The sequence below is a fragment of the Accipiter gentilis genome, chromosome 11, assembly GCF_929443795.1.
Source record: "Accipiter gentilis chromosome 11, bAccGen1.1, whole genome shotgun sequence".
NCBI classification, from domain to species: Eukaryota; Metazoa; Chordata; class Aves; order Accipitriformes; family Accipitridae; genus Astur; species Astur gentilis.
In genome coordinates, this window is record NC_064890.1 from 26,300,824 (window position 1) to 26,324,506 (window position 23,683).

General features: G+C 40.2%; 1 protein-coding gene across 7 annotated transcripts; it reads right to left on the minus strand.

The window, feature by feature from the left end:
• Positions 1-621: 621 nt before the first annotated feature.
• Positions 622-23,509, minus strand: ING3 (inhibitor of growth family member 3). 7 transcript variants are annotated; one of them, XM_049814417.1, is made up of 16 exons: positions 23,359-23,509; positions 23,100-23,171; positions 18,641-18,741; positions 17,196-17,261; positions 15,885-15,981; positions 13,659-13,730; positions 13,255-13,374; positions 11,938-11,996; positions 11,381-11,571; positions 10,023-10,215; positions 9,056-9,094; positions 8,336-8,397; positions 5,657-5,717; positions 3,910-4,038; positions 2,652-2,726; positions 622-869 (listed from the first exon to the last, which is right to left on the minus strand). In XM_049814417.1, the coding sequence occupies exons 1-15, from the start codon at positions 23,384-23,386 to the stop codon at positions 2,673-2,675; spliced, it is 1,344 nt and encodes a 447-aa protein (XP_049670374.1). In that variant the 5' UTR covers positions 23,387-23,509; the 3' UTR covers positions 622-869; positions 2,652-2,672. The 7 variants fall into 7 exon arrangements, 5 of the variants coding, with proteins under 5 accessions (XP_049670374.1, XP_049670373.1, XP_049670376.1 ...); XM_049814416.1 differs by having other exon boundaries at positions 626-869; positions 11,938-12,095; XM_049814419.1 differs by lacking the exon at positions 23,359-23,509 and adding an exon at positions 18,925-19,147 and having other exon boundaries at positions 629-869; positions 11,938-12,095.
• Between the last annotated feature and the right edge of the window lie 174 nt (positions 23,510-23,683).

The following is a 23,683-nucleotide window of genomic DNA, read 5'->3' on the forward strand; positions in this document are numbered from 1 at the left end:
GAAACGTAGACGAAATGCTCACCTGTGCCTCTCAAGGCGCCCATACATTTAACCAGCCCCATCAAGAGCAGCCATTATTATATATACTAGAGCATATAACAGTTTATTCCAGTTTGTCGCATTCTCATGGTGCTGCCAGAATATACAATAAGCCAGTACAGAAATGAGTGACCTGGGGCACTTCACATGTTGTGCACGTATATGAGAAATTGTTGTACAGGCAAATAGAATATGTGGAGGTGCAAGACACGCTATTTTGTTGTTCTTACGGCCAAGCAGAAAAAGATAACGGTACACGTCTGAACTTATTGATCTGATTGTAACTATACAGTTTCTCTCGTGAGTCCAGCTGCCGCGGCATGATTGCTGCAGAACAAGATAACAGCAAGCGCTGTGGCACAGAAGCTACTTTAGAAATACCCTTAAGTACATTACATCTTTTAAGCTCTGACTTCTGACAATGTACTCCACACGGTATTTCTAACAGTGAAGTTGAAAACGAAGTTTAACCGTTTTTACAGCTAGCAAAAGCAAGGTGCCCGGAATAACTGCAGTGGAAGGAGGCCATACGGAAGGTCCCCGTTGCAGCTGGCGTGAGGGCTGAGGAGTTCTTCGCGTCCCGCCCCACGCAGGGTCACCACGCTGCCTCTCAGCTCCGGTCTGTTGGACGGCCCAGCTTGCTCAAAACACGCCTGACGGCTGCTGCAGGGCGCTGGGAGGAAGGGGCGCGGGACCCGAAACTGAGGGAGGGACGTCGCGCGGAACCGCTGCGGAACGGCCGGGAGGAAGCTGGCCATCGTACTGACAGGGCGCGATCTTACCCGCTTCGATTAAACGGGTCGTGTGAAACGGGCAGTCCAGGCGAGGGGCTGTGGGAAAAGGAAGGTTTAAGCAAGACATTTCTCAGATCGGAGAGATCGAAGATGTTTTGCTGTGATTTTCTACACTTCACACCTAATTAAAATGGGCCAGAGGGGCTGAAAAGTGAATAGGAGCATTTCTGTTCATTGTCTGATTACTGGGTTGTTGGGGTTCGTCCCTTTTTTGGGTTGTTTTGTTACATTTTTTCATTATGGAGGTATGTTCTATGACTAGAGGCAGATGTATATGTTCTTAGGATTTGATTTTGCAAAAATTAAAATACAACCAAAATATAACCAAATCAGAATCCATCTAAAATACAGTATGAAGCGCCTGAATAAGCTCTTATTAAACTTTTTTAAATCAGTCACTATTTCCATATAACTACGTTCTGATGCACTTTTAAAACTAAAGCGTATTGAAGAGACTATTTGTCTTGGAAAATAATGTAAAACCAGGTAGTGCCAACACAAAGAATTAATAAAATGTATATAGGGCCGATAGCTAATTTGCTTGTTTTAAAACAGACTTTAGAAGGAGAATTACAGAGAATATTTGGGGTTGATTTAAAATCATGCCAGCATTAGCCAAATATGAAATCAGGTTAGAGTTTTATCATGTGCTGATGTAATTGCAAACAACATTTTTAGATGATTCCTTCCTCCATGAGTTTAAAAATTACTGCTTAAGATTCAAACAATAGCGAAAAGGAAAACTTCAGGATTTTTCTATGAAAAGGCTTGTCAGCCTCCATAGAGAGACATTCCCAGTACATTCCTTTCACCCTCTTAACAGAAGTCTTTAAGTAAATAGGGGTAGGTGAGTGTTTAGAAAGCACTTTCAAAATGAAAAATGCTTTAGAGTTGGTAAATCTTGAACATTAATGGAGATACTAACCAAAACACATTAAAGTTGGATTTTTTTTCTCTTCTTTGTTTTTGAGAATCATCTTTAGTTTTCCTGTCCTGGGCTAAAACTTCACTGAGATGTTTTCCCAGTGCATATTTTAGATTGTATTTATGTCTTACAAGAGCAACCAACAGTGTTATAGAAGAGGCGGGCAGAACTGTTCTGATGTAAGCGACTCTTTCAAAGGTAATCATTACTTCTGAAATCAGCATTTCTGTGTGCAAAAGCATGCTTTAAGTCAGTGTCTAAGAAAATTTCTAACCTGGATTAAAATGATTAACAAATAATTTTACTTTTTGAGGGTAATTTTAAAATAGCTCCTAGCTTAACTTCTGGTTATTCCTCAGTTTCTTAGCCATTCCAAATATATTAAGGTATCAGGAAGATCCCTGGGAAATGTATGGTATACCTTCCTAAATTAAAGGGGTTGGTCAATACTACCGACTGTAGAACCATTTCATTTTCCAGACCTGACTAAGGAACATGTTTGTATTGTCAGTTCATTCAACTATTGACTAATCCATCCATCTACAGAATCTGCTTTCTTTAAAAGCCTGAGATTAATTTAGCCCCAAACAACACAACAGAGAAATTAAACACATTTTAAAATAATTTAAGTCAAGAATACCGTATCCGGATGAATTCATCACAGCAGAAAGACTCCAACTTGTCACCTTTTCAAGCAAACTATGTAACTGAACATTTATTAAAACATTTTTTAAATTTGATGAGCATGTATTTTTGCCTCCACACAGTAACAATGTAATTTTAGTCTCACCAAAATAAAACAGAGCTGTAAAAAAACATTTCCTTTATCAACACAGGGAAAAATATTCCTGTACTTCTGACAAGAAAGGATTCCCTATTTCCATAGCACTTACCTGACTGACCCCTTCCAGCACTTAACTACACTCATGCTTGCAAACTTCATCCAAACATCTATCCCACGTCTTTTTCTGAAAAGAAATAGTAAAAGCTGCTTTGAAATCAGAAGGCCACAATTTTGCAGGTGGAAGGAATGCAAAATTATCTTTGCATTGCTCCCCTATTTCTGTTCACCAATTCTCATGTGCACAAATACAGTGTAACTATTATTTATTCTTCTAGAAAGAAAGGCTTAGTATAACCCTAATTAGGAAAACCAACTGTCAACCTAATAAATAAATCTGTGTTCAGCAACAAAAGTATACTTAGGATTCCCCCGAATTTTTATATCTTTATGAAAAATACAGAAATTGTAGCTGAACAACTGCATCTACTTTATTTGGTTTAAGAACCCCCTCACTGTACTCTTAAACTTCTGGCAGTAGCCGGTTTCATAAATGTGGGTATACACATTTGATTCAATGTATAGGGCACTGCTGAATAAATATTCAGAAAGGAACAGAGCAGTCACAACACTCAGAAGTTTTCATAATATAAAGTACAAGGTACAAAAAAGTATTAGAGCTTTAAAAATGTTAGAACAGCTGTGTATTCTAACATTGTTCGTCATTTTCTACTGCGTTACGTAGATTTCTTGTACAGTCATGAGGCAAGTATTTCTCTACTCTAGTTGTAATATGCTAGGGGTTTTTTTCAGGATTTTTTTTTTTCAGTAGACAGAGGAAATACAGTTAGCAAACAGTTAAAGTCATGTTTGTAATAAAGACTTTAAATCTATTATGAACTAATGGAGGAAACTATTGTTTTTTCTAAAATACAAGACGTGACGTATGCAAGCACAAGTCTGTAAGCATGCAACTTGCTGACAACTTCTGCATGCTCAAATAGCTCCTAAATACAAGATTTATCTAGAGGAAAAAGCTGCTGTTTGTCTCTATAGAATATCATATGAGTATAAAAGCAAGATGTGGATTTGAAAGTGCTAGAGGAATATTACTGTAGATTTGATAAATGTACTGAAATGTGGCATTCTTCTTCTTATAGTTACGTTATTCTCGGAGTGTTTTAGGCAATCCTGGGAAGAGCAGCAAAACTGCAGAGACTGTGTTCATAGAGTGTGGCCTGACTTTAGTTATTCCTGTATACCCCTAAGAGAATGTAAATGGTCAGACCCTTGTCCCTTTTGCAATTCTGCTTCTGAGATTTTTAGTGTAAGTGCAAAACTGAACCCGCCGCTGTCAAGGGGAAAGCCACCTGGGTCCTCCTTCTGTCACTTGTCACTTCTATTGAACAAGAAAGTGCACGGTCCAGACATTCCAGTGGGATGAGGTGGGAGATGAAAAAACTTGCCAAGAAAAGCCAGCTTGCAGTGGAAAGTCCTCCCTGGTGAGGGGGAACAGAAAGGGGAAAACAAACCTCAGAATTTCTAATCTTTACTGTGCGCGGTTGATCAGTAAAGAAGACAAGAATGCAAATTACTCTGTGCTATTCAGAGAGACAACCTAGATGCGTTTTCAGAGCGGGAAGCGTAAATGTATTTCCTCTTTCTTCTTCATTTCAGACATAGAATAAACGAAACCTACAGCTGAGGGAAAGAAAAGGTTGCTTCTTCACGATGCAGACAGACAACACAGTTTTCAAGGCATAGACCACTTTCTATTCTATTACAGTGCTCAGCACATGGGTTCTCAGCTTGTGGTACTACAAATACCTCCTCATCCTAAAAATTCACCCAAATGCTGGAGCACTGAGATGAAACTAAAAGCAGCTGCACTGCATAATGCCAAAGGGTCACCTAACCTAGTGCCTTGTATCAAATGGTGTTCAGTGGTGTATGCCAGAGGGCTGTGGGACCGTCACAGGCATCCAGGAACACTTCCCTGGTTACAAACTCTTGATTTCTAGTGATCAGTCTTCAGTGAGTTTTTGATCCAGATGTGTTACTTCTGCATTTTATGCCTCCGTGGACTTTGCTTCCATTAGTTTCTCAGTCACTTTTTGCATCCATGTAAGCTATATGGCCAGCTTTACAATTTAAGCATGCCATGGGTGAAAAAAAGCTGCTCTTTTTTCATTTTGGACTGGCTACCTCCCTACTACTCCTTCTTATCAAAAGCCACACCTTTTCCACAGCACTCCTGAGTTTACAGATCCCCGTTACATTCTCACTGAACCAGCCCTTTCCCAGCCAGAAGAATCCCAGACAATTCAGCTGCTTCTCAGATGTGTCGTCATCACACAGCTTTGACTACTGTGATCCTCCTGTTGAAGCCTTCCCTAGTTTTTTGCAGCAGAGCCAACCAGAATTTTACACTACGTTGAGACCTAACTGCACCATCAGTTTGCACAGCGTAAAACTATTCTGCTTTATTCTTTCTCTCCTACCGAGTCATTCTTAGCACTTGTCCCACCTGCTGCTGAGCAATGAGCTGGTGTTTCCACAGAATTACCTAGATAACTCCCCAAATCACTTTCCTACAGAGCAATAGCTACTTCAGAGGCCCCAGCTGCAGGTAAATTGAGAATTAACTATTATTTTATATATTATTTTATAGTTACATTCTTTTAGCAAATGCTGAATTACATCTTCCATTTTATCAGACACTCAGTATCATGAGATTTTTCTGCTACTTTTAACACTTTCCATTTTTGCTACTTTTGAGAACCCAACCTAAGTGCAAACATTACGTTACTATTTACCCCTCTTAACTGATCTGTTAATGTCTGTAGAGCAGCAGAGTCCTGCTTTAGTAGCCTCCTCATGTTGGGAATATTGGCAATTTATTCCTTTGCTCTTCTTCTATTTTGCAAATAGCCATATAACATTAAGGGACCTCCACTCCACCCAGCGCATCACTGTTTCTTAAAGAAACTTTAATGAGACACCCCGTCTGAACACCTTGATGTAGCCTGCATCAACCTGGCCTTGTCTATCCCAGTGACGCTTCCAAGAACTCCAGTGACCATGAGGCAAGGACTCTGCCAACGTGTAACTACTCACGTTACTCAGGGCCTTTACACTGTGATCACCTGCTGACCCGTAAGCTTCTCTCACAGGCGTCCTGTTTAGAAGAAACAAAACAAAAACGCATACAGGGTTTATTGTTCTACATTTTTGACTTACGTAATGCATTTTTTCCACACTTTTCACATTTGTCCATTTCTATTTTCTGAACTTTGACACAAAATACTAATGTACTAACAAGGACAAAGGTTAAGTTTTTTCCTCCTGTGAGTTCTCTAACTAGCTCCCTCCATGAAAAAAAATATATCATCCAATGAAACAGCAAACCAATGCTCACACTAAAAATTGGAATTTTTATTTGAATTTGCAGTCTCTGCACCATCTCAGGTACGGTTACCACCAGAATGAGGGATTTTGCTATATATAGTGTTAATTCTCAATGGACTTACTTCTTAGCCCTAAAGCATTCAGTCCAAGGGGAGTCCAGATTACCTGTTGCTTATTTAACTTCAATTCATAGCATGGCACCAGTTTTCAAGAAAACAAATTGTTTGTTATCTCTGTTGTCTCCACAGCCTCACTTAAAACCAGATATTCTAGTCCTCAAGTGTTTAGACTGAGGTCTCCACAGAAATACATAGGCAGTAGGCTCAGTTCCAGTTTTAATGGAACCTTAGTTACACTGTTCTTCGCTGTTTATTTTCACCAACTTCTACCCTATTCTTTTACCAAAGTCTATTTATCATCCATAATCACATTTCCCTTCTTAAACATCCACTTTTCCCCAGTTCATGGATTTAAAATGTCTACTTTTTTCATTTTTAAATAAATGTTGTGACAGAAGTCTGGTTTCATTTTGGTTTAGGTAAAGCCTGCATTTTCTGCACATACTCCTATTACTAATGAGCCTAACTCTTTTTGTTTCCTTGACACTATTTGCACAGTCACACACTGAAACTACACTGCTTCTTTCCCTCTCTACTCTCCCTCTGCATGGCTTCAGACAGCTACCACATGAAGGCCATGATCCTCCACACTGACAGCCCGAAGAGCAACCCAGTGCTAAAGTAAAATCTTTATTCCAACAGGAAAGTGTATTTTTGTAGTAGTGGAAGGAAGGAGGAAGGAGAATAAAGGAGTAATAATCTTGTTTCTGTTCAGTGCTGCTGCATGAAAGAGCCATACAAAAACAACAAAAGGAAATTGTCAGTGAAAGGAAATCTACAAACTATGTCCAAAATAAGCAAGTCAGGGCAAAAATACAGAAAATCTTTCCATTATATTTTTGTCAAGGGTCTAATGTAAAGATCAGTTTTCTGATCCTGTACTACGACATGTACAACTCACAGATCCAGCCACTTATGTGCCTGCATTTAGGCTTCCTAACAAGATCCTCCCTGTTGCTCTAGGGATTCTACAAGCAGGATGAACTATTTCTCTCTTTCTTCTTTCCTGAACCGTGTGTTGGTTTTCACGTGAAAACCACTGTTCAGGAATATGGCAGCTACAAGACACGCTTACCGTGGTTTTCTTCTCCCCTTCCTATTTCCATCTGTGCCATGGAAATAGGAAGGCAACCCTGCCTGTGGATATCTCTTGACACAGTAGGGATTTATTTTTTTTAACCACATGGAAAACAGACCTTTTGTGCCCATTTAAGCAGGTGCCACAGATCGTCTGGAGACAGAGGCATTGAGGCAAACGGTGTTTCAGTGTTTGCCTATATATGTACAAGTTACCCACCCACCAGAGAAACATCCTGTGCAACAATCCTTCACGTGGGTCATGTGTAGCAATTTCTTATGCAAACTTAGCTATATTCTCCCGAAACCATTTCGGGGACAAACCTTTTTTTTGAAAAATGTACAGAAAACATTAATTTGAGGAGCTGAGGTTGTTTTATTTTAACACCTAATACAATTCAAATTTAAAGGATTACTTGCACAAAAAAATAAACACATTTGGTATAAAAATTTATCATCACTTTAACACCTTTTTTTCCTCTTATGGCCTGCACCTTCTCTGGAGCAGAAACATATAAAGACTAATGGCACAAGTTTGTTTTATTCTACAGCATTTTTTTTTGCTTTTACATACTCAAGTACCCTAGAGGACAACAGCCCGCTGTATACAAGAACCATTTTCTTCAGCCTGCTGAATTAAGTTTCATAAAGAACCAAAGCTATAAAGGCATTTTAAAAACCATTGTCTCTTTTTTTTTTTTTTCCCAAAGCACTGACTTTTTGCACCATTTATATACATAGTGTTACATAACAGCTCTTGAGTACAGTACATGCAGCAGAATATATCTGTTGAATATAAAACATACATTTAAAATCTTGACTTATCGGAATTTTTTGAAGATTGAATAATTGTAGAATGCCCACTGCTTAGAGAAAATGGTTTGATAGTACAAATGTCTGCATATGTTGGCCACTGGAACAGTCCAAGGCTCACTGGAATAGTATCTGTAGCACATCAATGTGCATAAATAATTTACTTACAATAATAAAACACAACTAGCAAAATCAATAGTTCAAGATCTTATGACTGCTATGTTAACCCTTAAGTGGTTGCAAGGAAGTGTGGTGGGGGTTCTTCCCCCTCCCAAGTCCTCTACAAAACCTTTAGTATGTAATTGGTTTTCCAGCTGAAGAAACTTATTTATGTCTACTGCCTCTTCTCTTCATTGCAGCTGTACACTGTGGACAGTACCATTTCCCTTTTGGTGCTTCTGTCAGTCCAACACATCCATAGTGGAACCACTCAATAGGGCACTATAAAAAAGAGTTAAAGAGAGGGTTTGGGATTTGGGTTTTTTTCAAAACACCTATCACAAATACAATTCTATGAAAATTAAGCACGAGTAAAAAGCATAGATTCTGCTTTTCACACAAAGTCACGGGACAAAAGGAGGAGAGAAGAGGATCTCAGTCCTTAATATACACTCAATAGACTAAGGAAAGCAACAAAAATTCTAGGAGTCATATATGGACTCGCATAACAGAGCAAAAGTAGTATGTTGTGCTTTGAAATACTTGGTTTGACAACACTAAGTGACACAACAGTAATTTTATCACTCACTTCTGTTTAAATATACCATCTCAGTAAATGCACAATTACATTCAACTGTTCTTTTAAAACCTTTTATTTGAAGGGTACAACTGATATTAGTAGCAACACAGCTAAAGGTTCCCAGAAATAGTGGGCGTTTTAAAGGTGTCAAACATTCCCAGTATAGGGGGAAGCCTTCTAAAAGAACTTGGAACTGCGGGGACAGGTGAAGAGAAGTTCCCTGAAGAATGATTCAACTCACATGCACATTACTCTGAAAAAACCCATCTACTCTAAAACCAACTCTAAAGAAAAGCAACTCCTGCAAGCAATAGTTATATGCACATGCCTCTCATGAACCTTTTGAACTTTGTTACTTACATCTTGGTTATCACAGCCTACCATTTCACCATACGACACCTAGTAAATAAGAAAAAAACCCTTATTATATATTACTGTTTAAAAGCAATCAGCATTTTCAAAGGGCCAAAGCTCAACCTTCTTCCTTTGAGGAGTTATTCCATTAATGGCAGCAACAATATATTTTTATTTTGTTACACAACCCAAAGAACATCATCTTCACAGCAAATTGATTTTCAAAAATTTTTTTATGCAAAAAAAAAAGATACTTCTGCATATTTCAGGTTGGATTAAAAAGGTCAGCATTCAAAACCTGAACAAATCACATTTTGGTCTAAACAACAGTGCTCAGTACCTTATCAGCCCAGTTTTCAAGATTATATTGATGACTGGCATCTCCCTTGCACACATGACAATTTCAAGCACTTTATTTGAAACAATCAAACACTTTCAAGAGAATTACAGAATTCTATAAACTCTAAAAAAAAGCTGACACTCTTAAAAGTGTTTAAAATAAGAACAGGCATTTTTAAATAAACATTTCTCATGTTGTCATTCACTTTCTCAAGATTCCCAACAGCCTTCATAAAAGTAGTTTTTTGCTTGGTTGCTGGGGGGTTTTTTTGGTTTGTTTGTGGGAGTTTTGGGGTTTGTTTTTCAAGGAAAGTAGAAGAGACCAGGCAAATTCCTTACCAACTTAAAATTTTAACTAAATTCACTGTGAACCTGTTCAATTTCTAATTTAGTTATTCCTGAAGTCTTCACTAAAAGATTTAAAACTCTCCAGGTATGTCACATCACTGGAAAATGTGCTTGTTTTCAGCTTCAACAGTTGAGTTCATTATTAGTATCACCAGTAAGTAAATAAAAACAGATCAGAATTTCAAGACTGCAAATAGAATGTTTTTAAATTAGCAATCAGAGAAGGAATTTCACCTACAGCAAAATAGCAGGTGTAGTTGTATTTCAGGTTGGAAGCCATCCTTACCTGATTACAAATGCAATAACGTGGCTCATTTGGATCATAGGTCCAGTCAACCTGGCTATTAGAATCAGACTCTGGTATTACTGCTGTTTGCTGAGACAGTTCTTGTGCCAGTGCAGATGAAGAAGAACATGATGATAGAGAGGAAGATGAGGAAGATGATGAGGACTGCTGACTTGAGGATTTGTTGTTGTTTCTGGGTGGGAGGGAAGAAAAAAATAGCATGCATAATTTAAATTCATTTCCTGCCAAGTAAAAGAATCACTGAACAAGTACTTTGTTGGCTCTGAAATACTGCAGTATGTAAATACCAAAGCATCATTCTCTTAACAGATTTCATTCAACAATTGCAAGTACAGAAATGGACACACTGAATGCTCTTTGGAGAAGGAAACAAGTTGTACCACCTTACAAGTACAAGACACTATTCTAATCAATGGAATTTAACAGCTTTAAACTGCCAAATGGCTTTAATGAATGTTTTCCATCACAAAATTTTCCATCAACAGCCCTGGTGTCAAGTTCCCATAAAAATTATGTTACCAATAAACCAGGAATTTACATATAAATAATATCATATGTCATGTTCAATAGATTACTGTTTTGAAGATGACTGATTCTATGTTAATCTCCACTCAAGCATCACCAATCACTCCATAGGAACAGTGCCAGAACACAAATTCTATGCTTTTGCTTATAGGTCAGATCAGACACCCAAGATATCCATAGATGAAAAATGCTTCTAAGACAAAATTATTAACTGAGCTGTGAATACACACAAATTTGTATGAAGAAAAAAAATCAAGTCAGTTTAAAAGGATGTGCATTTTTAGACAAACTCTTTCAAGTACAACCTGTGATTGTTGTCACAATGTGTTGTGACACTGTGTTGTTTAAAATGTTTTTAAACTTCATTTTAATCAGAAATAAAATTCATTCTGTTTCCCGCCCTAGATAGGCAGCCATCAGAAAGCATTGTGATTATTTGTGAAGTGGCATGAAGCAGATCCCCAGATTATTTTAAAACGATCTACAAACCATTGCATGGCAATTCCCAACATCTTCCGTTAGGCCAAACCTTCTCTCCAAAACACAGAAAAATGAGGGAAGAAACTAGACTATATCACAGATGGAAAAGCAAATCAGGACATTTAGCTAAAACCTTGGAATGAGTTTGCTTAAAAGTGAGAGGGCAAAAGAAGAAAGCCCTGAACAAAAAAAGGCCAGCAGGCAGTAACTACCTTCTGCTGATCGCTCCCCAGTATTAAATATGAAGTATTTCTAATATGGCCCATGACCTTTAAAAGAAAGTTTAGCTGTCTCGAAAGCTACAACTGCGGTCAACAAGTAAGAAAACCTACTTGCTTTTTCTGCCACTTCGTGAATCTGTGGTTGATGAACTTAATGTCTGTGTTAATGTAGATGCCAGAGCTGATGATGAATATCCAGTTGAATCTCTGGATAAAGAAAATTCTCTTCCAAGCTGAAAATCATTGTTCTTAAACGCTTCATAGCTGGCTTTTAGACTGGATGTTCGTCTTCCTTCCTTCATCTAAAAGGAATACTGACATTGTATCAGATTACACAGTAGAGCTCTTACAGAAGACATACTAGGCTGCTAACTGCTAATTATTTGCACATACATTTGCACAGGTCCATTAGTTACCCTGTATAACAAAATGATGTATAGGAAGATGTAAAAAGGTGTAAAAATATCCCACAGGAAAAGCTAGAAAACAAGCTGTCCCTTTATGCAAGTTTTACAGGATGAAACTAGCATATAAACAAAAATGATAGTATGAGAACTGAATCACATCAGCTGAAAGTGATCATGGGAATTCAGAAAAAATAAAAAATCATTAGTCTTTCTTCTTAATCAACAGCAGATGGCAGAATGACAAGAACATTTTGACATTACCTGCGCCGTGGCTTGCACTGCTTGAGCTGCTGCCATGGTAATTGCACCGGCCCCGGATCCTGAAGATAATGAGCCCAGGTTATATGATGCCAATGGTTGAGAAGAGTTTGTATTGTATGCATTGTTTGAAGAGGATGATGAATTATTGTTTCGACACCCTTGATGAACAGAACACATTTATGAAATTCAAAATGAAAACTAAATTCCTTTGCATTTTAAGAAGAGTTATATATGACAACCAGTGAAAGAGTAGGAACTCCGTTTATGCATCAGAGCAGTCTGATCATTTGGAAAAAAAGTTTAAAAAGTCATTTGACACAGCCAGTAATGGCTTATGAAAAAAAGTTGTTTGCTCCCCACCTATCCTCATGTGCAAGAAGTCCTCTTAGAAAGACAGTCCTCACTATCATATTCAACTATCAAAGAACAGATGCAGCTGCTATGTCTATGTCTATATAGACCCAATCTCCGCTGAAATAATGCTGACTACTGTAACCATCAGGAAGAGAGTAGGAATGTGACTGTACACCTATACTGCTTCTGAAGTAAAACTTTTAAAAATCTTAACTCTAAACACTATCAATCACAGTTTTAATGCAATGCAGATTTCCATGGCCATCTACAGACTGACAGCTGCTCAAAACTTAGTTAATTTTATTTGCCATCTCATGTGAAGTTCCTTCAAAACAAAAGTAAAATGGATATGAGGGAGACTACTTGAAACTGATAAACAGCACTAAATTCCAAAACATAAGGTAGTTTACTTACTATAACCTCTCACAATCTTTTATTTTCAGAAAAGAAACTATGAAACACCCTAATTTTGAAAATGGGCAGAAGGTTGTGATGGGTTTTTTATATTCACTACTCAAAAAGACTTCTCACGTCTTTTCAAAGAGACAACACATGAAAGAATTTTATCGTAGTTGAATGCCATGTCAGACCAACCCTCAAAAAAAAGTGTGAAAATTCTTCTCCCTTACTTTGAAAATTGTTGCATGCGTTTCTTTTCCCCAAAGTAATAATGCATTGATCTCTTATATTTGTACTACTGGCTGAATGAAACTCCCGTTACCTTCTTCTAAGCAGTAACAAGAAACAGCCAACATGCAGCTGTTAAATGACAACAAAACTGATGCACTTCATGGACAACACAGATGAGTAACAATGCCTGCGATTTCCCATGTTTCAAATGATTGAAAATCCCAGTGGAAAGGGTATGAGCCTCTGATTTCAAAAGACAGTAACTCACAAATATAATTGGGTTTCTCTTCTTCCAATTAAAAAAGCAATAAAATGCAAGACAATGAAGATTACCTGGTGTATTTTCTTTAGAAGCATCTGAAGTCAGGGTAGATAGAAGAGCTTCAGATTTAAACTTCTTTTCAGGAACATGATCTGTTGTACTATGGTGAGAAGATGGATTGTGTTTCCTTTCTAAATGAAACAAATGGAGGGAACTTAAATGTAAAACCTTTTCAGCATGAAAGTCAAACTATCACTGGAGACAGCACTTTCGACTCATTCCCACCAGCAAGATCTTATTGTTTCAATCTTGCACTTCTTCTGAAAAGACATTATTATCACTGCATTACGCCTTCCCCCCCCCATGTTTGGAGAAAAAAGAAGAAAGTTCTGAACTTTTTTTTTTTTCTAATACTACTCAACAAAAAATAAGGAAACGTAAAACGTGGATGTGTTCTCAAGTCTCAAAGACTTACTCTCTACTGGAGTGTGAGAATGGGCGTGATGGTTATTCACAGGCTGTGATGGTGTATCCAGCTCCAGAGACCCTAAGAGGGAGGTAAAAAGGATAGGAAAATTTCAGTCATCATTGCCATTGTTTTGATTTTTAGGTACTACATGAATCTTTATAATATTAACCAAATCACTATGCAGTTATATTTATTTTAATCAAAAGGATTTTCGCTAGAGTTGAAACCCTTCCTGTACTACAACCAGGAGCCGCTGAAGAGAACAGTTTTAAAACAAAAACTGGTGACTGCTGCTGTTCAACTGTCGAAATTAAGAAGTTAAAATCAAGGCCAATAAGGAGAACAAATAACAATGTTGCTGTCAACATGCTACGTATTCAAATGAGTTGCACACAAGCCGGTGACATTTGGAGAATGCTGTATCAAATGTACTGACAATTTACAACAATATGAATTGAAAAGAAGATTGTACCAGGTAAACTGTGTTAACAGAGCAACTTGTCACACTGAGTCAAAACACACAAGTGCTAGCAAGGCCTCTCGAGACGATCTAACATTCAACAGGAAGGGTTTCAGTTCATTATCTGAATTTTCTTAACATTCAAAATAAAGAGCAACAATCCAAGGGGGGGGGGGGGGGGGGGGGGGGCGGGAAGAAAAAAGAAAAAAGGCAGGAGAGGCACAAATGCAAGTCTATGTCTAAGAATAACATTCCTTGTAATAGGAGGCTAAACGATCGCAGCATAGGAGAGACTTTGACCATAAGTTTCCATTAGAACAATATACAACAGTATATGTATCAATCTTTGGCAAAAAGATTTTGAACTAGCTGCAATACCTACAAACTTACGCTTATACAGAAGACAATCCAAGAAAGTAATTCACATTCATTTTGCAAAATCCGTAGCTTCAACGTTTCTTTACCTCTTTGTTTTTCAGTGCTTTCAAAAAGTACATGAGTGTATAACAAAAGTTTAAAGAAAATTATTCTAGATGAAGTTCAAAGCATAAGGAGATATTTTGGCCGAGCTAACATTAATCATGCTATGAACTAGTCCAAAGGCTGCCCTCTGGCGGAACCTCAACAATATGTATTTACCCTGAAAGACAAAAATATTAAGTGGCTTCTGCTTTTCACTTTAATAAAAAATAAAATAAATACCTTAAGGGTGCAAGCTGCAGTCTCGTACATTTCTATCTTGAGTTCTTGAAATTCTACCTACCTACCTCACCTCACCAAACACATAGCTGAACTGAAAGTAGTATCACATCTTAAAACTGCAGCTGAGATACCAACTAAGATAAACTAGTCCTTTTCTGTAGTTCCTAGTTCATTAAAAGCACACACTTTGCAGGTTTGTTTTTGTGCCTGTTATCTGTAATAGCAGTTACAAATAAAAAATCCAAAACCTCCCAGCTTTTATGACTAAGCCACACAAAGTTCAAAGAAAGAATATTTATTTCTAATCTCGAGTGATTTAAGTTACTTTTCACTGTCCTTGGGTATGAGAGCAGTCACTGCCTCTTAGCTCCATAATCACAATAGTTAAATCAACTTTGAAATTTATCATAATCACATTTGAACTTGATGTCTAAATGCCGATGCATACAGAAAGGCCGAATTCTTCCACGCTAATCTGGCCAAAAAGCTGGCACATTACATTTTTGTTCACATTCTGAATACCAGCATTGCTATATTTGTTAAGCGTGAAGGTTTCTTACCCAAATGCTTCTCCCTCACTACCCCATTACAAAACAACCCACTCTCTCCCCTTTAAAAAAAGAAAACCACTGCGTACCTAACTTTACTTGACATTCCACACCTATAACTAAAATAATGACCTTCCTCAATTTGGTGGCAATCAATTCAAGTAAGAAATGGTACACTTTTAACTGGGTAGGTGGCAAGCTTAGGCTGAAGTACTTGTCTGAACACCTACAGTTATTAAAAACAGGTTTAAAGAATTCTGTACCTTACTGTAGCAATTGACAAGTGCAACAGTTGTGCAAAAAAACCATTATTCTAATTACTCACTTGTATTTTGACTTCATTGGTAAAAATCGCGGTTGAAACTAAAATTTGAGAATTACTGACTATGAAAAGCATGCGGGTTAAAACACAACTTTGAAACAAGTGGAAATACTGCCAGCCACTAACAAGTGTATGATATTTCAGTTTTGCAAATTGACAGAAAATCTGTCAAGTTCTTGAAGAAAATCATGCATACTTACGTCTCTCTAGTATTTCTGTAATTCCAGCATTATCTGCTTCAAGTTCCATTTTAAATTTAGCAAGTTCCTGGTCCAATTTTCTCAAATGACGGTCTACCTGTTTTTGAGACAAAGCAACAATAAATAGCATCCAGTTCTAGAACATGAATATTGGCATACTTAATCTCTGGCTTGCTAAATATTTCCCTTCCAGCAATTCTCTGCCATGCAGCGCTAAGCACGTATAAAAGCGCGCAGAAGCATAACTTCTCAGTCACCTACATTTCCCTAACTCAGCAGAGATGCTACAGTTAACACCAAAATAGCGCTGTTGCTCCTAAGCTGTGCAGTCAATCCCAGCATACAATAAGGCTGGATATTGGCTCAGCAGCTAGAAGCGCTCCTCTTACTGTAGGCTATGTTCCAAGACACGGCGTTAAGTGTTTTGTTTGAGAAAAAAGATTAAGAGGACTTGGGGGCGTTGTGGGTGCACGTATAGAAAGGAGAGGAGAAAGAACAGTACCTGACATGCACTTTAGAAGAAAATGGGCTGCACTGGGGAATCTGCAAGTTTACTGAATTGCAGTTTGTACGTCACTATACACATCAGTAAACTTAAGTATTCAGTAAAAGGGTCTCTAAACCGAAAGTGTAAAGACTCCTGTGCATTGATTAAACTATGACATGATCTTGGGTACTGAAAATTACCAAAAACCCACAAACACACATGCCCCCAAACTTAATATAATGGAAAGAAACACTATGTTCCAAACGCTTTCTTCATCTGTAGTCATATAGCAGAATTCTAAACTATTAAAAATTGAACACGTTTTTGCAGTTACCAGCTAACCAAAAGAGAAGAGTAAGTTCCAACTTTTGGAACTAACTTTTAGTCAACTGAAGTGAAACTAAAGCAGGCAAGACATATTTGTTTTATGTCTACTATATTTTAGTGCAGTCTGACTTGCAGGTTCTGTTCTCTGAGAAAATGTAAAATAAATATACCTAAAATTGAAAAACCACATGCTATAAGGAAAAGTAACTTGCTCGTGGTCTCTTTTCAGAAAAAAATAAATAGAACAACATCAACATGCATGAAAACCTTGTGATTTCTAAAATTATTTCTGTATGTTTTGTATTTAAGTGACACTACCCAAAGCAACAAAATTCTCAAAAGTCAGTAAAATATTCAGTATTTCTTTCACCAGCAAAAATATCTCTATGTAGCTGACATAACAGTACAGGAAGTACAGTTGTTGTGCTTATCAAAACGTTTAGAACTCCTCGGGGCATAAATTTAGGTAATTCGCCACAAGTCTTCTGTCCACTTACCAAATCATATATTTGATTAGCCAGCTGCACTTTTTCATCTGCATCTTCCAAGGCCTTATAATAATCCTGTTATAAAGAGAATTTTTTTAAAATTATGAAAGTACCTGAACTACTTTCATCAATTTAAGCTACTGTTATCCAGCACAAAATGTAAGTTTAAAGGAGAAATTCAAGTTGGTTTTCAGAAAGACTGTGAAACTCTACTGTAAACAACAATCAGCTAAATTTTAGATGAGAGATATTAAACATCATTTGTGCCTTAGAAAAAGCCAAACTGCAAAATGTGGACACTTCCTCCTACAGTGGTATTTACATTTCTGCAAGAAACGCTTCAAGAAAAGAAACAGTCTTGGATTTATTTTATATTACACAGCATAACGTTATGGACCCAAAATGACATGATGTCTTTTACTTCGTATGGATCTTTAGGTCCACTGTAGATACTACTGCCCTTCAAAATGATGCTAAACAGTACTGTGAGGGGAGGCCTTTCTAGCACTGCAGTTAAACAGAGATAATTATGTATATAGTTTATAGTTTAACTTATTTAAAAATACATTTCTATTAACTCATATGTGTATTCTAAAGCTATGCCATTTTAAAGTCTGCTCTAACTAACGAAAAACCACAGACAAAACTTTTTTTATTTTATAAAGTATGTTTACACATGTTTTTAATCTAGTTTTAAACAGGTTTAAGTGCCTTTTTAGTTTCCATTTCCACTGAACAGTATCTTGCTTAAGCAAAAACTACTTGAAATTTTGGTTCAACTAAGGTCGAAAGCAAATTTTTCATTTTCTCCCGTAAAGTAAGAGCTTTGACTTCTTCTTTATTTAAATACAGAAATCTATTTGTATTAATTAAGGAAAAAAAGCCCTTGGACAAGTAAGTGGCTGAAGTAGCAAGTGTAGGAGACTACAAAGGAGTTTCTCCTGACAAAATGATGGACTACCTTGCTAACAATACCACCACCAATGCCCGAGTGTTGAAGAATAAAACAAAACACATCCATCTTACTCCTCCCTCCCTAAAGCTCCATATACCGTAGGTATAACACATAAAGGACATAGGCAGAATCACAGGAAATGCTGAAGCTAAGCTTCAAAAACATCTTCTAAAAGAAAGCCAATTAACATGCAACTTCGTGTCACACAAGCAGAAACAAAAAGTCTGAGCTCAGAATTTAGTACCTGGTTTCCTCACCATTTCAGGATCATAATTTTTAAAATGCCAGCAAATACTGGGTAAAACTTGAGAGAAATGCTTGATCAAAGAAACCTTTCAGTCATTTTTTCTCCTCCTAGGTAGTTCTATCCATCTCTTTGAAAGCCCAAGGGAAGTCACAGTTCTGAACGCTTAAGTCTCCATCAATCATAAGCTATTTTTTCCTAAGGTTATCTTCGTTTGCAAAAGAAAAATGCAACCCACTCTTGTGATATCCTTACTTTTTTGATTGATGTCATTTGTTCTTCTCTCCATTCAGGTTTGTTTTTCTTTGCGTTCATAAAAAATTCATTTACCCTCTGCTCAAGCTGATCCATTGCATCTGTAGCACAGGAAAAGATTAAGAAAAATGTTATCTTCTCATGTACATAAACATTATGAAATGAGGTGGAATTTTTTTCTTAAACAAAGTCGACAGGACTGAGGTGCAAACTATCAGAGAGGGGAAAAAACCAAAACAACCAAAACAACCAAGTGACAGTGGACAGAGGAGGGAAATATTTACCTTAATTTCCAAGAAGGAGAATTGCATTCTGGTAGGATTCTCATCAGGGTTCTTGTGCTTTCCAGCATGGGACAGGCAGGACTCCAAGTTCTAAAGGTTTTTTGTCCCTAAGAGCAGTGGTAGTGACTTAAAGCACGACCCAAACTCCTCACCCAGGGCTCTAGACTGCTGACTTTGGAACATTCTAGCCAGTTACAAACTGAGCAGGAAACAAAATGTTCTCCTAAGAGAAACAGTCAAATACAAAACCAAATAATTGAAAAAATTAGTGCCTCAAAAAGGTAGAGCAACTGAAGAGTCAAGTCACTGTCTAAGTCAAGGCCCTCTACATTGTATGCTAGGAAGGGTGAGGGCAAATTGAAAGCACTCACGAAGTCACTCCCCCCACCCCCACACAGTAGCACTAAGGGGCAAATGCACTGATGAAATACTATCTGGACAGGATTCTCACTTACATGAAGTTGAGAAATATCCTAAGGGAAAAAATAAAGCCACCAATTCTCTAACATTAACTATCATAAGGAAGGAAAATGTCAACTACAAGTTGCTTCGTTTCGTTGTTTACTGAGTCAGAAACAGGGATTCCCTTCCCTTTCCCTCCATCCTCCTTAAAAAAAAAAAAAAGGCACTGAGTTTACTATTTCAACAGCTGGACACTTGTGCATGCAACAGCTTGCATATTTCCAAAACCACGCAGCTGCCTTAGTCAAACTAGCTTGGACAGCCTTGCTAGTCTCAGGATAGATGATAGTACTGAACATTTTTTCACAGCACTCTCAGCAATACTGTACAGATAGCAGCTTCAAATTAAACGTGGCAATGCACCAACTACCTACAGACTTCAGGCTCTGGATATAAAACTCTTAAGATACTTTCCAGAAACCACCATTAAAACTGGATCACACGATGGCCATCAACTCTTACAAAAACAAACAAACAAACACCCAACCCCCCCAAAACAAACAGAAAAACAAAACTAACAAAAAACCCCACACCAAAACCAGTGAATTAACTAGTTCAAGAAACTCATGAATCCCCAAGTATGATTAACTCTTCAAATCCAATGAAGTCCAATGGTTTTCTCACTCTGAAAATTCACAACTAGAACTGTTCACATAAATAACCAAAAATCATTCACACTAAATGATCAAAAACATCCATCGATTTTCCCTATGCTAGGAATATCCAGCATCAAAACCAACAGTAACCCAACAACTGATGGGACAGAGCACAATTAATCCCAAGCCAGAACAGTTGTGACATAGGGTCACATCAACTTTACTTAGACCCAAAGTAGTCAAACAGTTTTGGTGTAAAACACTTTAAAGATGGGAAAATCTGTACAATGAGCATTTTCCACTTGCACTGTGTTATTCAGGGGGAAGATGAAGAAGCCCGAGCAGCAAGCAAGCAGCACATACTTCATGCGGAGGCTTCTAAAAGCTTTGTTCTTTGACCGAAAGAGTATAATTTGGTCCATAAAGCCAACAGACAAAATGTTCTACCTCCTGCTCCCAGAGTGCAGATAGCTAGGTGATAATTATTCTAATGGCTCCATAGACATGGAAAAAAAAAATAAAATTCTTTCCTCTTTACTTTTTATTGAGGACAAATATCAGTCTGTGTGAAACTGCGTAAAGGAAAACTTCCACAGAAACCTCGTCTCTCCTGAAAGGGCGGAAATGGCAAACGGGAATGCAGGTCAGATCTATTAAATTATATGAAAAGTTCTCTCTGGTACACTCAAGTTCCTTCACCTTTTCTTCCTCTCCCTCCCTTTTCAATCCATCTGTGATACTATATCCTGAGATACTAATTTCTTAGACGAGATTTCCCAAGAGAGTTGCCAGAAATGCTATTAGAAGAGAAGCCTTCTTCCAGAGCTTGACATTTTACCATGGAGGCCTGATAATCTGTGATTTGAACTTAAATAGAGAAACACATTTTATGCTCCACGTGGAGCTCAGCTAAAGGTCAAGAGTCAAGTCACAACCCAGATGGTCTTCACTCCTCCCACAGCAGCCTTACCAGGACATACAGTAAGTACAGCTGGTTTATTATTTCTTCCAACAACAAACAGCAGCACCTGACCCATTAGAAGTCCATGTGGTCCAAACAGGACAGAATATAAAGTCAACACTGACTGAAACACAGCAGCACAGTTATCTCTGAATTACAACTCATGTAGGTTTCTGGGGCAGCATCGTTCACCGAAGTACTGTTTTCAAGTACTTCAGAGAATCTTCACAGTAAGTCACTATGTCACAGCATGAGAACAACCTCCAGGTTTGCACGTAGCATTCAGTGGGCAGTCTGGCAACTGATGAAGAGATGCTAGTCCAGAAGTTTTGTAAATGTCTTTGGATGCTTTGTCACCCATTGTGCAAGAATTACAGAAGTACCAAGGTCTGAGATAATTTTTCTCTGGGCCTAAGGTTGGCTTTAGTATACAATATTCAGTGTTAATTGCTACTTCCAGTAATACAATATGGAGTGTTATTCGCCACTTCCAGTTAAAGCAGAGGAAATGACACTACTGAAACCTTGGCAGTGCTAGTTGGCTCAGTTCTGAAAAACACTTCAGAAAAACTACTAGCTTCTCTGCATCCCTACTGAATAGAAGTAAAATCTGTGAACTTACTCAGAACTACCTAAGTGAGTGAGCTGCTCACTCCCTCTCCTGGTGCTCCCTAGCGACAGCTACTTCAGAGGTGTCATCTCCCATAAGGAGCCATTGCTCTGTTCCCACAACTTTAAGAACTGAACCCAAGACAGCACTTAGGCCATAGTATTAAAAAAAAAAAAAAAAAAATCTTACAGACAGTTCAACATGTGTCAATGAAGCCTGTTAAACAGACCTGCTGGGTCCACTAACGCAAATGTCCAAGGGAAAGCCTGAGACCGCGCTTCAAAGTATTACAGGTTAAACCAATTTTCAAGAACTGTGCTCCCACAGCGTTGCATTTTGTACTCCTGTATGGCATTCACTTATTTCAACCCTTGCTCTTTCTCTCATTCTTCTTCACAATAGTCTGACCCTTCTGTATTCACGACTCACCTTTTGTGCACTAAGTTTCATTAACAAAGACCTCTGCATCACAGTTACAGGTATTAATACAAATATTAATTGTGCGTTAAACGACAGCAACGCCTAACTGGGTTTTACGGGACACCCAAGTCCCAGGTGAGAGACTACATTAGAAAAGATGAAAAGGCAATGCTCCCTGAAAACGGCACAAGGCAGGGTGTTATATCAGGATATAAGCAGAAACATAGGAAGCGACCCACAAAGGAACCTAAAGCAGACTGCACCTTCGGCTGCGCGTCTGCTAGGGCACGAGAGGCTAAGCAAGCAGCACCGTCACACACGCTAGTACGAGGGGAGCTGGCTGGAAAGTTTCAGAGACAGCATGCCGCTACCTGCTGACGGAGCGGGACATAACTCACGTTCCAAACCACCATCACTGCTCTTAGGGATCAAAAATCTGAAGAGTTTGGGACGTGCCACGGAAAATGCCTTTGGGAGCAGCACAAGCCCAGGAGCGAAACTCCTGCGACATCCTACTGGCGCCGAGACCGGCCGGCGGGCGGCGGCCGGGGCGGGGAGGCCGGGAGGCCGGGGACGCGGGGCGGCCGGGGACGCGGGGCGGCCGGAGACCCGGCGGCGCCGGCTGCCCCGGCGCCAGGCGAGCGCGCTCCGCCCCTCGCTGCGTCCCGGCGGCTCCGGGCCTCCGCAGCGCCGCCTCCCGCAGCCGCACCAGCGCCCGCCGCCCCGCAGGAGACGACGCCAGGCGCCCGGTGCCGACGAGAGGCGCCCGGCCCCGCGGCGCTGCCGGAGAGCCGGGGCGCGGGGCGGGCAACCGGGGCGCCAACGCCCGGGGCCGGCGTGCCGGGCGGCAGCGGGGAGCAGAGCGGCGCGGAGCTGCCCACCCAGGTCGGAGCGGAGCGGAGCGGCCCGGCGGCGGCGGCGCCGCTTGGCCCCCCCTCCTTCCCTCCTCTGCCTTCCCCCTCCCGCCTCCCCGGGGCCGCCGGCCGGCGCCCTGCGGCGGCGGGGCGCGGCGGTGGAGCCGGTGCCCGCGGCCGCCCCCCGCTGGCGGGGCGGGGCGGGCGCGGGAGCGCGGGAGCGCGGGGAGGGGAGGGGGCGGGCAGAGGCGGAGGGGGCGGGACTCACGTACTCTGCACCTGCAGGTCCATCTCGCGCATCTCGGTGAACCTGTCGCGCAGATCCATGGGAAGCTGCTCGATCACTGCGGGCACACGGAGGGGCGGGGGAGCGGGGAGAGAAGGAGGGAGGGAGGGAGGAAGTCAGTCAGTCAGTCGCTCGCTCGCCGCCGTGGGGGAGGGGGGCGCCGCCTCTTCGCCGCGGCTTCCCCCCCGGCTCCCCTCCACCGGCCGTGCCCGGCCGCCCGGCTCCCCCGTCCCGCACACACTCACTCTCCAGATAGTCCTCCAGATACAGCATGGCGGCGGCCGGGCCAGCGCCAAGGGGCTTCTCGCTAACGGGGGCTCGTCCCTTCCAATATGGCGCCGCCGCCAACAACACCAGCGGCTCGACTCAGCGAAAACAACATTGGCGGCTGACGGCGCTCGCTCCGGCCGCGCCGCAATTGGCTGCCCGCGCCGCTGACGCGCGCCGCGGCGGGCGCCCTCCCGCGCGGCCTCACGGGAAATGTAGTCTGTGCGCGGGGAGGCGGCGGGAAACTACGAGTGCCGCCATGCACTGCGGCGGGGGGCGGCGGGGGGCTGAGGCGGCGGCGGC

Bases quoted from the DNA above. Each gene is read 5' to 3' on its own strand.
- ING3 (XM_049814416.1), bottom strand. From the start codon at position 23,386: ATGCTGTATCTGGAGGACTATCTGGAGA. The intron at 18,742-23,099 runs GTACGTGAGTCC...CCTGTGCTACAG, and splicing joins GATGGACCTGCAGGTGCAGA to ATGCAATGGATCAGCTTGAG. The intron at 10,216-11,380 runs GTAGGTTTTCTT...CCTCCCACCCAG, and splicing joins CGAAGTGGCAGAAAAAGCAA to AAACAACAACAAATCCTCAA.